Source organism: Nyctibius grandis, chromosome 9, assembly GCF_013368605.1.
Source record: "Nyctibius grandis isolate bNycGra1 chromosome 9, bNycGra1.pri, whole genome shotgun sequence".
Classification (NCBI taxonomy): domain Eukaryota; kingdom Metazoa; phylum Chordata; class Aves; order Nyctibiiformes; family Nyctibiidae; genus Nyctibius; species Nyctibius grandis.
In genome coordinates, this window is record NC_090666.1 from 28,832,054 (window position 1) to 28,847,888 (window position 15,835).

The 15,835-nt window shown below is 44.4% G+C and overlaps 1 protein-coding gene across 3 annotated transcripts in view; it reads left to right on the forward strand.

Annotated features, from left to right (window-relative positions):
• The first annotated feature begins 5,339 nt into the window (after positions 1 to 5,339).
• The window catches only part of SPP2 (secreted phosphoprotein 2), a 40,392-nt gene continuing 29,896 nt past the window's right edge, over positions 5,340 to 15,835 (forward strand). For all 3 annotated transcript variants that reach the window (XM_068408166.1, XM_068408165.1, XM_068408164.1), the window contains exons 1-6: positions 5,340 to 5,403; positions 5,508 to 5,632; positions 7,018 to 7,140; positions 8,728 to 8,838; positions 10,490 to 10,544; positions 10,914 to 11,021. In XM_068408166.1, coding sequence (XP_068264267.1) covers positions 5,355 to 5,403; positions 5,508 to 5,632; positions 7,018 to 7,140; positions 8,728 to 8,838; positions 10,490 to 10,544; positions 10,914 to 11,011 — 561 coding nt within the window. In that variant the 5' untranslated portion in view covers positions 5,340 to 5,354 and the 3' untranslated portion in view covers positions 11,012 to 11,021. The remainder of the gene's footprint in view (positions 5,404 to 5,507; positions 5,633 to 7,017; positions 7,141 to 8,727; positions 8,839 to 10,489; positions 10,545 to 10,913; positions 11,022 to 15,835) is intronic.

A 15,835-nucleotide genomic window follows, 5' to 3' on the forward strand; every position in this document is an offset into this window, starting at 1 on the left:
ACTGGGTGTGTGTTATTGGGGTTTTATTTGCTGTAATATGTGCTTTCTGTTGCTTCACTCTCAAAGTCCACTTCCAGCAACAGCAGTAGAAACTGTGTAGGTTTAGGCTGCATTCATTAGACCAGCACGTATGGTGCAGTGCCAAAGGGCTTAGGCACTGCCTCTACATACTGACTGAAATGCTCCTTTAATCTTTGTAAAATTACTGCTAAGACATCAGTTCCAATGGTTTTCAGTACTGACATATTTAACGGTTGGACTCAGTGATCTTTTCCAACCAAAACAATTCTATGATTCTCTAGAACAACTCAGTGAGTTCTCCTAGAGCATCAGCAAACCTTGCAGAGGATGAAACTGCTGTGGTATAAACTCCAGACTGATGAAATGCATCCGGTTTCATCCTTAATACTGTAGGTGTGGGAAGCTGAGGTGTCACTATATTCACTTGTCTTCACTTTACTCTTATAACCACCAAATCTTCAAGGGTTTTCCAGCAGAAAGCTGTATGTGGAGTTGAGAAATGCAGCAAGCATGGCAGAGGGTACTGTCTTATGAGAGTGTGAGAGCAATTAGAGAAATTGCAAGAACAAAGACTTATTCTCCATCCCAGGTGGTCAAGGACTGGAGAACGTTCAGTGGCCCACGGGCAGTGTCTGCATTGGCCTATGATCGAATGCTCATTTCTCAAGGGACATGCAGACAAGATCTGGAGGGAATTAAAGCTGAGTCTCTGTTGGTGTCTGTGAGCTATGGATCAGGTCTCAGCCTCTGTCAGTCTGAGCAAAATCTAGAAGCCTTTCTCCTGCCTCTGTCAGCTGATGTCAATACAATAGTCTTCTGCATATGTGATGAAGAAGTTACCAATGGAGAACTTTTAGGGAGCCTTTTGGTTTTGCCAATGTCGTGCTGTGAGAGCTAGGGGAAAAAAAAAACCATGCTGCTTTGAATTTAGTTGGGTTTTCTTTTATATCAAGGGATATCATTAACTTTCATCTGTTACCTGAATGTCCAGGAAGCAAGGGGTCAGGAATAGCTCCTCAGTGCATGGGATGCTGTTTAGACTGTTTTCAGCGTACAGGCATGTGATAATGCTGGACAATTTACATTTTAAATGAAAATGCATCTTGTAATTATCAAAACTTCACTCACAACGAGAAATTATTGTTCTCCCAGTTGTCTGGGAACAGAGCTGACTTGATTGCTGGGAGTGAAAGTGGTCTGAAGATAGTCATCTAACAGCAGCTCTTAAATTTCCTCTTTTCTTAAATAGTGCATATCTGTTTGCTGTGTAGATTAAATTGGATACAACCCCCTCCCTCTGCCCCAAGGTGCTTGGCATCTGGAACTTGCTGGTAGGAGAGTCAAAGTTTAGTCCTTAAATTGTGAAGAGTCTTTCTCCATCTCGCCCCCTCTCAAGTTTCAAGAGGTTTTGTGTTCTTGGGGGTTTAACTATAACATTTGTCCTTTCTAAAAACATGTATATGTATGTGCCCATAGGCTTTTTCTGTCTGCTCTGCAAGCTCTCTCTAAAAGTCTTCTCAAACTTCTTCAGTCTGGTTAATCAGAGGGAAAAAAGTGTTATCCTGATTAGAGGTGGTGTGAGCTCTGTTGCTGCAACCAGAAGCCGTCATAAAGCTGCAGACAAAACTTGTGGCTTCTTCCCAGTGCTGGGTGGTGTCTGGGTCATCTTCCAAGGAAAGCCTGTATAATTCCTGGGGACATGGAAGGCAGCGGCAGTAGGGCAGCAGGCAACACGGCAGAAACACTTCTTTCTCGTTTTTCACATGTTCTCCATTTTGTTCTGCCCTGTTTTTGGTTTGAGGCAAAAGCTTCGCCTTTCATCACTTCCCCATGTGCCACAGAACCGCTCACCACAATGGCTTGTAGGACCTAGTAATTTGTGGCAGGGTCCTTGTCGGCAAATGCCAGCAGCTGCTCTCTAGAGAAAGGGAAGGATGCTTTGCTCTTTCAAGAGCATGTTGTCCTTGGTCTGCATGGCCATGCCTGTTGTTTTCTTAGCATAGATGAAACAACAACTTTCTGTTTTGAATATGTCAATAACTGAAGAGTCTCTTGGGTTTGGGAATTTGACCTTGGAGGCCTTCTGCAAAGTATTGAATTTCGAGTTGAATTCCAGTTGCTCTTCACAAATTTAGTGGCATTTCCTGACCTAATGCTTCAACTACAGTCTCCAGTGCAAAGAGAATGTAGTGAAAACCTCAGACCTCCTCAGAAACCCAGAACTCGGGGCACTTTGAGTCTGAAAATGTAAAACTGGTTCCACTGCTTGAACCTACTGAAAGCAGAGGTTTCCCAAGAATGCTTTTTTTACACCCCCTGCCCCAAAGGAAAATACCCCATCCTTCTCTTGTTGTTTGCACCTGGCCCATTAGCACTGGGCAGGTGGTACCTGTGGAGATGCATTACCTGTGAGTAGGGACGATGCTGTGACCTGCTCAAACTTGCCTTTCCTCCTGCCAGCACTTGCCCGAGGCTGTTTTCTCCACAGACCTTCCCTTCTCCCCTTTCCCATCCTGCCCACCCCCAGTTTCTACCTCATTGCCATCTCGTATCTCTGTTTGGGTTGAACACCCTCAACCCAAATGTGCCTCTGATACAGACAGTGGATGAAACCAATTTTGCAGTAATGTGAATCTACTGGAGTGTGTAATATATCTGTGGAGAGACAGGAGAAACATTTAACAAGTTCGTTACAGACCTAATGAGCCAGGATTCAGAGAGGTGGAACAGCAAACATCTCCATTCTCTGGATGCCGCAAAGCCAAGCCAGGGCTCTGAAGAGGAACTTTCATTTCATTAAACAATTTTATTTTCAAGCAGCACTCAGCATTACTACAGTCGTGCTGGCAGCATTTCCTAGTAGCTAGTCTAAGAGGAAAATCCTTAAACCCTGCAGTTAGTTCAATAGCTAAAATTACTGTTGGACTGTCTGTAACACTGTGGCTCAGCAGTTAAGAAGCCGTTTTACACATTCAGCTTCTGGTGGAATATTAACCAGTCCTGGCGCACAAGAGGCAGATGATTCCTTTTCTAGGGATGAAGTGGAAAGCTAAATGTTATCCAAACTACTGCAGCAAGTTAGTGGTGAAGCGTGCTGGAAAACAATAAAGACCTGAGGCTCTGAATGCCAAGTTCTTTCCATTCAAGTGGTTTGAGTTGTCTCATTTCTTGTGTTTCATTACCACAGCAGCAGCACACTTGATTGCAGAGAAACCACTGTAGAAGCAGGACAAACAGTGTATCAGAAGGTTTCCTCCTTGATCTGAGGCTGCATGGTCTTGGTTCTGGTTGCAGAAAAGTTGGGCGTAGCACAACAGCCTCTGTTCTTGAGGTTTTCCAGCTCATTTTAAATCCTCTGCATTGTGGTGCTCTGGCATGGCTGTAGCCACAGAATAATATTATTGGCCTCCCCGTGGCACAGACAGCAGTTAAAGAGAACTGGGAAGCAGGAAAGGCAGATCCTGCTACAGATGAGTGTGTCCAAGAGCCGGGAGAGAGTGTCTTCAGCTGCAGTGAACAAGGAGAATGGAGGTACAGAAGAGGCTCCAGCTCTTGACTGGGCAAAGTTTCAATTGGTGTCTTTGATCATGTTCCCAATGCTGAAATCCAAGTTGGCTGGTAAAAAATGCCCACGCCTTTTTTTTAGAATACACACCCACATCCATCTCTCTCAAAGCAGTGCTTGGGTGGGATGGCACACACGTGGTGTGGCACTAGCCAGTAACGTGGCCCTGGTGAGGTTCCTGTTTGGCGCTGTGTCTGCCTGTCCCACCCCAGGCATGGTGTGTTCCTAGCACAGTCTGTGCTCATGTGCAGCTCTGCCAGCTGGCACACAGACTCTTTCCTGGGGTGTACCATGGCTCCACAGGTCCCTTTTCTAGGATCTTGCAGCAATGATGGGGAATGACCCCAACTGACTTCCAAGGCCCACACCTGGGCAGTTGTTTCTATTGTGTCTTAGAAGTGTGTTGCCTTTATGGGTCTTTGCCTTAAAGCATTTGCAGTGTGAGTGATACTTACCCAACTCTGTCACCTGAGGAGTCAGATCCCTGCAGTGTGCAACCTTGTGATCGGCTGCTGTCCTGCAGTCTGACAACCTAACAGCCAGAAGTGACTTCTTCCTCTTCCTTATGAAATCTGAGCCCTGGTACTTTGCATGCCTCCTTTCCTCAAATGTTTGTCATTTGGGAAGTTCTTAAAATGACCCTGTGCCACATAATTCAAGTGGAACTGTGATTTGAAGGTTAGTGGAGGAATGTCACACAAGGGATCTTCAAAATTAACGTGGTTAGATACGTCTCTGCCTTGTGAACAGTCAGCAATGGGTGAACTTGTTTGAAGGCAGCAGTTTCCCCGCCAATACCCATGGACATCCTTTAAGTATTTAAAACCCACGTGTGTCTCTGACCCTTACTAGAAGTGTTTCAGTGGCTCTGTTGTGGGGTGGTTGTGGTAGAGTGGTAAGATTCGTTGCCTGTATCTGGCAACTGAGACTAGCAAGTGGCTCCAGTGAGCTAATCTCTGGGGTGTCGTGTCTAGCTTGTCCCTGTAATTCCTTATGGTGTTCTCAGTACTGAAGTCAGGCCATAATTTTTTAAAAAAGCCCATTAATTTCTGTGCTGAAACTGAAACCTGAGCATTGGGGGGCAGCTGATGGGGGAAACCAAATGTCCACAGCCACTTGCTTGTTTGGTTAGCTGGGCTCAGGCTTGGCAAGAGTCAGAGCAAGGCGGGAGCTCTTCTGGCATGTGCCAAATAGCAGAGGTCCCAGGAGCTTGCAAGGCAAAGAGACCTGGGGTGTCCCAAGGGTCTGCCGTGTGCCTGGGAGGCTTCTGTTGGATGCTTTAACCTGCAGGGTGGTGGTGTCGGACAGGTCTGCATAGGTGGATTCCTGTTCCATGCTGGGGAATCATTCCCTCCTTGGGAAATGCCAGCTTGTAAGCGCTGTCAGTTGCTGCGAAGACACAAAGGAGCTGGGTCCGGTGCTAAGGAAAGAGTTGACTCACCACATGGAAAACTAATGACTAGAAGTGAACGAAATAACTAGATTCTGCCTTTGGCTATGGGGATATCAGGAATTCAGTGCTCCCATTTAGTTGCAGCCCTGGGAAAAAGACACTGCAGCCCATCTCTTATCAGAGAACTACTGCTAAATGGAGAAAAGCTGACAGCAAATATTTACCCTTGGATCAATTCTGTTTAAAGTGCAATGTTTGTAGCAGAGCCTGGACACAGGAAGGTGAGGTGTAGGATCAGGGCTACATTTATATAAAGACAGAAGAATATCCCTTGCTTAGAAAGGGAAAGGACCAGAAGATTTTGAAAGTCACGCTATGAGGATCTTAATTTTTGTCCTCACACTGAGTGTTTTCTCATGTTCAGGTAAGTTGCTCAGGATGGAACCATGTCTTCTTTCTCATGACGGTTTCGGGAGCAAAAGTACAAGGACACACTGAATGTCTAATGGAACTATGTGTCTGTCTCAGGGTTTCCAGTGTATGACTATGAACTCCCGGTCACAGAAGAGGCTCTCAATGCTTCCATTGCAAGGATCAATTCCCAGTCATGGGGGAGAAACCTGTATGGTGTCGTCAGGAGCCATGTCACAAGAGTAAGTGTGCAGATGACAGAGATCCTTTACCTGAAGTATGCTTTGCCGTGCTGGAAAACTCTTTTTCACCCAACCCTGGAAACCCAGATTTAGTTGGCGTTTTCTGATGTTGCTTGGAGGAGGGTGGGTTTGGGGCATTATCTGAAGCTATGGCTTTAGGAACCTAAATAGTCTTTGTATGCAGGTTTGTAATTAAAAATACTTCAGGAGTTTAAATTTTCCACCCCCAGAATTGAAATCTTTGAGGGATGTCTTGTAAGATTTTGTTCAAAGCTGGTGTTTTTAAATACCTCCGGTTAACTGCTTTGCTTTGGCCATAAAGTAACCTGGTTCATCTGAAGGTCTCAGCCGAATGTCTGCACTGGTAATTAAATGCCACCACAAACACATTTGGGATTCTTTCTCCAATCTGTGTTTACATTGTCTGTCTCTACACACCAACTCTGGTTTAAATCTGCTAGTGTCTAAATGCAGGCAGGAAACCCTTATCTGTTTTAATTTGTGTTGCTAAGATTTATATTGGATACCCAGCGTTAAGGAGTTAAAGCTTCCTAATTTAAACTTAGCACGCCTATGTTCCTGAACATCTCTAGAACCATTCTGTTTCTATAGATAGCATGTATCAAGTCTTCTGCAAGAATAAATGACAAGATGACTTTTGGATTCATCTAGTTTGGAAAAAAAAAGTGCGCTTGAAAGCAGTGGGGATTTTTTTGTTTGGTTGGTTGTTTTTTTTTTGTTTGTTTGGGGTTTTTTTTGAGTCTCCTGTCTGGAGCTAAAACATTGATTAGACTGTGAAAAGGAGCAAAGAAAATCCTAATGTGTCAACAAAAGGAGCCAAACTCTGTAAAGCTTGCAGTGTGGCATGCCCACTGCCCAGTGAGGCACCTGGGCTGACAAGGAGTGACTCTATAAACCGCATTAATTCAAGTGCTTGCAGTTGTGTGATTTACTTTCCAAAGTCATGTATTTGCAATAGATTTCCCAGCAGTCTGTGTATCCAAAGCTGAGCTGTTAGCACCCTGGTTCCCCCAGAAGAGGAAGTAGCATGCAGGGGTAATGCTATGCTTGTCTACCTTTGACAGCTACAGAGACCCCAGCCGACTCTTGAGCAGTAGGAGGGTCCCTCAATGGCTGTGGGGTTTCAAGTGAAACCCCCATGGAAAGCTGTTCTATGTTGCTGCTACCAAATCTGCCTCAGAGAGTAACGCCTGAGCACAATAAAATACTCTTTCTCACACACAGTAACCTGCTCCGAATTGGGCGCTGACCCATAATGCCCTTATGTCTTGCTTCTGCTTGACAACGAAGCAAGGTTGCCATGTCGTGGGCATAGAAGAATGACAGGCACTAATGATCTGTTGTGTTGACCTTCCTTTTACCAGGTTGACATGTGGAACAGCGATGCTTATAGACTAGAGCTGCAGTTCAGCATTCGGGAAACTGTGTGCCCAAAAGCTTCAGCAAGAGACCCATTCACATGTGACTTCAAAATAGGGCCTTTCGTGGTAAGTGCCTCTGGTGTGAATATGAATTCCCCCCTGCTCTGTGCAGGATGTTCTCAGGGCGTGTTGAAACACTGGTGGTGCTGAAGAATGAAGAATGGCCTGCCTTCTGAAAACAAAACCAAACCCAAACAAATACAACCTACAGCATGGAGTGAGTGTTAGGTGGGAAGTGTCAGTGCTGGGAAACTCTTCTGCCTGGTCAGTGGGGAATACAGGAACTGCTCTGAGCTGAAAAGAGGACGCGTGTCTTGGAGCAGCATGTAGTGAAAGTGTCTGTGTGCTTTGGGGCCAAATCCTGGAAGGAAGGTATGGCTTCTTTTCTAAGATAAGAGGGTTGAAAAACTGACGTTCGACCTGCTTTTGTCTATCATGCATCTAGACACCACATAAAGGTTTATCTTCCTACATAGTGCAGATTCCCACTCTGTGCTGACAGTGCTAATCTTTTTCAGATTTTCAACTCTCTTTTCAGCCTGAAATAAATACGGATCAGGCTCTTGATATAGCTCTGCTGCACTCTGATTCTTAGATGTCCAGCTTCGGTGTAAATATATCATCTTTGCATCTGGGCTTCTCTGTGCACAATTATTTTTGATAAAACATGGCTCCCATTGCAGGCTTCTGCGTGGTTGTGTCCTAAATGCCTGCACAAACCTTACAAAGTGTGTGGAGTAGCTCTTGGTCCCTGTGTGCAATGATGCTGTACAGTGTGTCAGACTTCCACAGAGATTCTCTCTGGTTCTTTGTGCTGCTCCAAGCTGAGCTCTTCTCACCTCTTTTTCCTCTGTGAATGGCTGCCAAACTTATCTGTCCTTCCTGGGAACAGTCTTTAGGGAAGAGGAGGGATTCTGGGAAGGCACTGAGCAGATGGCGCAAAGGCTTTCCTCATAGCTTATAAGTCATGCTACTACCTCAGGAGGTAGTTTACCCCATGGAAGAGAGCGGTAAATGTCTCTCTGAGTATCGCTACTCTTGAGCTAAGCAGCGTCTGTGTGGGTGTAGATGGGACAACATGGAATTGATGGTTGGTGTTAGGTTTTCTTTAAAGACGCAAAGGTTGGCGGCTGCGAAGTTATTGCTGTATCCTAAACAGACACCATACCTCTTCTTGGGGCAATACAATATGAAAGATAGTGTGAGGATCTCTCTTTTCCAAACTTGGGTGCAGATTTTGCTGGAGCTTCTGTCAAATCATGAAGACAAATTCTTTAAAGGGAGTTTAACTTCTAGAGCTGGAGATGCCATCAGCATAGCCCTGCACAGCTCTTCTATTTGTGCTTGGTGATGCCAGAGCCATGAAAAGGATTTGGGGATTTTCTTCTACCTCGAGCAGGCTCAAGGCTTCATACAGCTAACATGCAATCGTGGAGCAATAACTTGTGTTTAGTCATATGCTGCCAGAATATATTCGTCTGGCTGCAGTCTGCTCCAGTAATTTGTTAAGTGTATAATCTTGCTTGAGTTTCTTCCTTTTGGAATTTGTTTTTAAAATCCCTTTACAGGTTCCCACCCACAATGAAACTCCCATGAGAGGGTTTGTACTGTGGCTTTGCTCTACAAGATTTGCTCTGTTTTGATCTGTTACAGCCAACCACTTTCTGCAGAAGTGTTGTGGAAGTCTCCGGTGAGCTGATCTCGAACGTTATTGTGCAGTGCCATCGTGGCACATCCAGCTCCGAATCGATAAGCAGTGAGGAGGTAAGGAAGGGGAAAACTGATTTTTGCTGCCTGGGGGAGGGAAAATTCTGCTCATCCTCTTTTAAGGAGAAGTCACATGTATATGTGTGAACTGCAACTCCTGTTGCCGTTGGAGGTTTTGATCAGAAAACTGTGTGGTCTGAAATCCAGCTGTCTCCTGTAATGCTTCACTTTCTGTCAGCTGAGAGGTTTGACCTTGCTCGATGGATGCCTGGGGAGAGTGTGAATCTCTGTGGCGGTCTGGCACATCCACCAACTCCGATGCTCTTTCTTCATTGACATACAGAGTATGTGCCTGGGGAACAGCGATTGGCACGTCTTACAGACAGAAACAAATACCGATGGCTCTGGCTCTGTTACCAAACCCAGCTCTCAGCTGAGCGTGTAATCACAGTATAGCTGAAGAACATTTGCTCTGCTGAGATTTGTGTTCCCTTTTTGAGCTCTTACTTGGTTTTTAAGGTGTCATTAAATGCTGACCCAGCCTGTGGATTCCTGCTAGCTGTTTTCAAATCATACCAGTGTCCACTTCTTCCGTGAACTGACACTTGAACCTGGGTGCCTGCACCTACAACGCAGATCTACAGTGGGTATTGTGCTTGAGGATTGTGTTCAGGGACCGAAGATAGTTTCACAAGCAAGACGCCAGAGGATATGGACAGCTTTTATTTTTGGAAAGTGCAAGTGACTAAATTGATAATGTCAAGCAAATACGATTCTGTGTCACCTTCTCTTGGTGTGAATTTCCAAATTAGCTTGTCATTTATTTTTTTTTTTTTGTTCAGAATCTCTATTCAGAGCTAGCTAGTGAATGCACCACAGGAATTCTTGATTTGAAGAGCAGAAAGACTGCATGTGAAGGACTGAAATATGTAAGGTAGTCTTGGATGTTCAGTCTGTCCTCTGTGGGTTAAGCGTAACTCTTGTTTAATAGGGCACTCAGTATAAACACTTGCTTTTACAAGCAGAGATCTTCCTGCAAGTCGTATTTAACCATCGCTTAAAATTCAGTACTGCTGCCAATATTCTTGCTGGGGAATATATTTCCTGCAATGTTAATAAGGCAAAAATGCCAAAGGGAATTATTGCACATGAAAAGGAAAGTATTTCTTTCTGCAGAGGGCTGCAGCAACTGCACTGCAGCTCTTGCTCTAGAGCTGTAACTCAGTTCAAGGGATCTCAGCCTGGATCACGGTGGATGGTGCTGGTGTAGCTCCCTTGGTGCTGGTGGCATTTGGGTAGGAGAAGGAATTGTGGTTGGCTGAGGCTGGGATCATAGTACTGAGATAGAGACCAACAAAAGAAGAGTATATAGAGCTTTTAAAAGAGTAATTTGAGATAAATGAGTCAAAGAGGTGCCCTGTGTGACTGCAACAGACTAACTCTGCTTTCCAGGCTCTGCTCTCCTGGCTGTATCTGCACTACAGTAAGATATTAAGTACAAAAGATGTTGACCTGAGAGCCTACCTGCAGCTGCAGCCTTCCTTAGCAACGTCACTGCTTTGCAATAGTATCAGCAGTAATCTTGTTTTCACAGAAATTAATAATGAGGTTTAAAATTACTTCAGGGATCACATAGTACCTGAGTAGATGAAGGAGAGGTGGACTTCTTGACAGATGAGCTTTTTAAAGAAACTTCTTTAATTTACAGATGATGCATATGCCGATAATGGGCCCCAACAGGAGAGGCAGCAGTCGCAGAGAAGGTAAGCCATTTCTGCCGTGCTGGACTGTCCTGGCACACGTTGGTTTGCCTTTTGGTTCATCTTTTTGGGCCATATGAAGGTCATCTGTCTGGGGGAGAAGAAAATATGGAAGACCAGCAGTTTGCTCAGGTCACGGCCAGCTGTTTTTTCCTGTGCAGGGGAAGCTGTGAGGGCATTAGTCTTCAACGTTGAGCAATGCTGAGGTTTGTATACTCTGTGTAAGCGTCTTCTGGAGTGCCAGATTTGTGCTCTCATAACCAGTACTTGTGAGCATCCTTGAGGCTGTCTTGATGTTGTGCAGAATGCTGAATGAGCACGTGTTTGAAAGCATATAACACTCATGTATGTCTCCATATTCTTTCTTAAAAGACATATTTGCTCCTGAAGCCTTCCCTTCAAGGGGAAGAGGCGGCAGCCATGGCGGGTGGTATAAACCCAGATATTTCAGCTCTGACAAGATTGAATAATACAGTTTGGGTGAGTACAATTCAAAGTGTAGCTTTTATGCACCCTAGGTCTGCAGGTTTTGCAGCAGAGTGGCGAAAGTGGCTGCTCAGGATAAAGGAGCTCTTTGTGAATCTGCTTCTTGGCTGCGAGCATGTTAAAAGCCATTTTACTGTAGGCATTTGTAGGACTTGCTTATGGGGAAATTCAGTGACAGAGTACAAACAGTGCTGTCGGCACCCTCGACATGTTGATGGGGTGCCTGCCAGTCTCTGGTGCCTACGGGAAGGCTCACAGAGCAAGGGTCAGACCAGTTGTCAAGGCAGCAGAAGACGTTTTTGATTTTTCCTCTTGTTGCTTCACTCCTAGGAAGATATCTCAACTACAGAGCTCACAGCTTTTGTTCGCTCTCGAGTAGTCCATCCCATATGCTCATGCAAACACCAGTGTCCTGGTGTGCAGGTAGCGTGACCAGTGTACAAGAAACTCAATCTGCTGGCCTGAGTTTGGCGTAGGGCTCCAACCCTGAGCTACCGTTCTGCCTTATTGTCTCCATCTCTCTTGGCTAGCAGAGACATGTTTCTGTCTAATGTTTCACTGATACTTTGAACTTTACCCAAGCTGGTTGCCCTTAGCAGGGGTGTATCACTTGGCTGTGGGATCTGGAACATGCCCTGGCTATGTATTGGCAAAATCACAGATGAGTTATTGGGTGTCCCATTCTGCTGCAGTCCTTCAGCAAGTCACCTGCCATCTTTGCGCTGGTGCTCTCCTCCCATCCATGGCTTGTTGTGTCTATTTATACTGCAAACTCTTGGAGGAATGGCCATGTCTTTGTGCCAAGTCTAATGCAACAGGGCTCCGAGGCCACACACTTCAGCAAACAAAAAATGAATGTGGGAGAACCAAGATGCAGTTTACACAGGGCATGTTTGTTGCAGAGCAGCTGTGAAGGAGATGTTTGGAGCCCAATTAATGGGAATGATAATGAAAGACACTCATGATTCATTGGAGCTGGCAAGGCCTATCCTACACAAACCACCTTTGCTGACCTACTTCTGAGGCTCTATGTGGAAGCAGCTCTAAATGCTGCTGATATTTTACCTGCCATTTTATGGAGTTAATCTAAAGGGAAGTGGTTTTGAAAGAGTTATAGCAACACAGAATGGAGATCATTCCTTGGCATGCTCAACAGTTTTAAAGTAGTTGGGAAAGGAAGAGGAAATTACTTAGCACTACGTTTTTGTGGTTAAAAAGGTTTCTCACACTGTCTTGGATACATATCATTAGCAAGTCTCTGTCCCTGTAGAGAGTGCCAGAACTGAATGCTCCATGTGTGTGGAGCTCAGTTCAGGCCTGCTGCATTGGAAACAAGACAGCTTTAGATGTAGTTTAGGACCGATGACTCACCAAAAACTAACACATGTTATTCATAAGCGTATCCGTGATAAACCTGTATGTGCCAAAGGAGACATACCCGCTGCTCTCCTAGAAACTAGATATGAAAGGAAAACTGAGTCATTCTGCTAGGTCAGGTCTTTGTTTGTAAAAATTATTTCATTAAATCCATGTGCTATTTTAGTTTATCTATGAGCCAGTAAAGGTGATATGCTGTTTTAATCACTGCCTTTCCCCTTACAGGAATCTCTAACTTTTCTAAAGGTCTTTGATCTTCCTTGAGCATACTGCAGTGGCATTCTGGTGTGCCCTCTGTGTCCTTCTGGGTACCTTTAATCCAAGGACATAGTGTGGAAAGACTGAGGATACTAAAGAATAGCATAAAGTTGACTTTCTGTTCCAGAGAAGAGAGGGACAAATTTTTTAAATGCGTGACCATTGCTGGCTTCTGAGAACCAAACCATCTCAGTCTGGCTGGGTGAATTTGGGTTGAACCTTCTTCAACCGATATTCAGAAACGTTGTGGGGAAGGAGATCTATGTGCTCGAAATGGGGAGACATCCTTTTCTTTGCATTTGGAAAATGGCAGGTATCTTAAATTAATTCTTTGGTTCTCAAGAGAAGTTATCCTCATTAAGCAGTAATCACAAATGTTTTGTGTTCCTGAATTTAATGTCTAACAAATCTCTAAATCAGAAGCAAGCTGTAAAATCTTATTGAAGGAGAACATGAAACAAGTGGGGAGAAATTTATGGTTCTTGAAATCCTGTGCAGTTTGAGTTTTAATAATTTCTGCTTGCTCTTGAAGATAGGTTGCAAGTGTCATTTATGGAGCTGTGTTTCATACCAATGTCCTAGGTTTTGGACATCTCAGAGGCCAATACATCAGGAGATTAAGGGAGAATTTCAAAACCCCTCAAAACTCCTTGTTTCTCTTTTTATTGATTTGACTTATTATTAGCTGTAAAGTCTGGAGAGAAGTCTTACGTCTCAATTTCACTTGTATCTAGAATTAGGTGGTTTCATCCACGGGTTTCATTTGGACCCACACGTATCCAAATTATTTCATGTGTTTGAGGCCAGGGAAAGTTATTCATGGCTTTTTTTTCCTGTGTTTTGGCACCTGTGTGATCATGGCTGGCATTATTACAAGCTGTACTGTTATGGCAGTGTTTGGTGGGGCATGGGAAATATGTGCTGTGTTTTGAGATGGCAGTAGCTCAGCTGGCTTGGCTTAGCTGAGAATATTTTGGGGGAGGCTGGGGAAACAGCAATTTAATAATAGAAGACTTACCACTCTTACTCAAAGAACCTGTCATTGATAGGCAAAGCTAGACAAGTTCAGGTAAGAAATAAAATGTGATTTTTTTTTTTTTTTTTTTTACACAACAGTATGGGTAACTGACTGCTGCAAAAATTACTAAGCAAGTGGCTGACAGAGGTTTTTCATGCTGGAATTTACATTTTCTGAACTACATCTTCTTATCTTTTGGGCTAAAGGAATTATTTCAGGGGAATCCTGTGCCTGACTCTGTGCAAGAAACTAGGCTAAACAATCTCACTGGTGCTTTCTGTCTCATTTTATTTATTAGAATGAGCTGAATATTCAAGAGGAAAAAAATCAGTGCAATTCTTATAAAAAGAAGAAATCTTTAAGTCTGCAGTCTTCAGACCTACCAGTTTGCTGATGCCTGCAGGAGTTAGCAAACTGCATATGAAAGAACCACATCAATGATTAATGAGCTTACTCCAGTGACAAGTCCTAATCAGATTTTCTGGATTTATTTCCTAGTGCATCTCCGGAACTGGGGAGATTATAAAATTCACATGTCATGCTGTGGACCAATCTTCCCAACAAATAGCTCGGGCACATGAGTGAGTGACAGCAGGAGAGCCAGCTGCTGTACAACAGCTGATCACTGGTTAACAACCTTAGCCTGCAATGGGCATTGAGGTTGTTCGTTAGCTTGGCCTGCCAGGTATGTGCAGAGCTTGTCGGAGCTGGGTCAGTTGGGGCACGTCAGTGATGCAGTCAATCCCCTGGTGGAACTCTTGGGGAGGAGGGACTCCTGCTCTGAAAGGATGCTGTTTAGCACACACACAATATGAAAGGCTTTTTGAGTGTGCACAGGTATGTAGAATTATGGGTTCTATTAAGCTGGAGCGGCTTAATGGTGTTCATGGCTCTGAATCGCCAAGAGGAGCCTAAAAAATGGCTTAAACTCACCTAACACCTTCAATCCCAGAAAGCAAAAGAAAAGGGCCCCAGCGCTTTGCTCTTCCAAAATCAACTGCCTAAGGCAGTTGTCTTTTGTGGGAGGGAGTCCAACCTATGACTTATGTCTGGAGTCTCACCAGCAATGCTTCATTTCCTTGAATAGGAAAATTAAGAAGCAAGCTCCTGCCTTTGCTTGCAATATACACGTAGATCGTGAACGTTGATTTTCTCTTACTGTCATTAATCACACAAGGAAAGTGTTTTTTTAACAGACAATCAAATTCCTTTTGCATCAAGCCAAGGGGCTGTAATTTCCCCCTCAGGTTTTCTACATTTTCTTAAAATGACTCTCTGGCTGAGTTCTCACCTGGCATAGCTCACTGCTGGCAGGAATGTGGTGATGGCAGTTGTTAGAAGCTGATTAGCAGCTTTGCAGAAGCAGAAGTGAATAGACTGGTATCCTTGAACATTAGGCTTTTTTTTCAATGGAAGAATAACTGGCAGCATTGGGCCTCTTCTCATACCCAAGAAATCCAGGGTCCAGCCTTCAGAGTGAATTGCATGCTTGTTTGTCTGTCTTCTAGAAAAATAATAATGGAGCAGGGTGCATAACCCTCACGGGGCTTGGAAAGAAGAGCTTTTATCCCCAGTGACCTCATTAAGAAGCTGCTTGATTTTAGTTCCAGTCTTGTATTCTAATGGCTTCATATATTCTGTCTTTGTTTTTTCCTCTCCATTCACCCACCCCACTTTCTCCAGGTCTCAGAAAGCAGCTTATTTCTTTCTGGGGGAAAAAATGTGAAGCATCAGAGGGAAGGAAAATCCCTGCAGAATGGGATCTGTTGCACAGTGCATGAGCTCCGTATCAGATCATCTTTGAGAGTGAGACTAGTGCAATTCATTGCTTGGGCAATGTGGAGGAAATGACAGGCTACCGTTATATTCCTCCTGCCTTGGACTCTGTTGTAGCTAAGTCCTTAGTGTCACCTGGTGTCTGTGATATGCTGTAGTAGAGAAGACAGCGTGCTTTCATCTGCTTGGAAGTGAAGGACTGAAATTGAAACAGACTCAGGCAGGACCTTTCCTGATGCTCAGGTCAGGTCAGGGTGCAGGGATGAAGCAGGGGTGTTACAGCAGAGAGGAGAATCGCTGTGACAATCGCTTGTTGCTATTCTGAACGGCAGCGATTTTTGCCTTGCCCTTTGTCCACCTCTTCTGGATCTATTTTGAA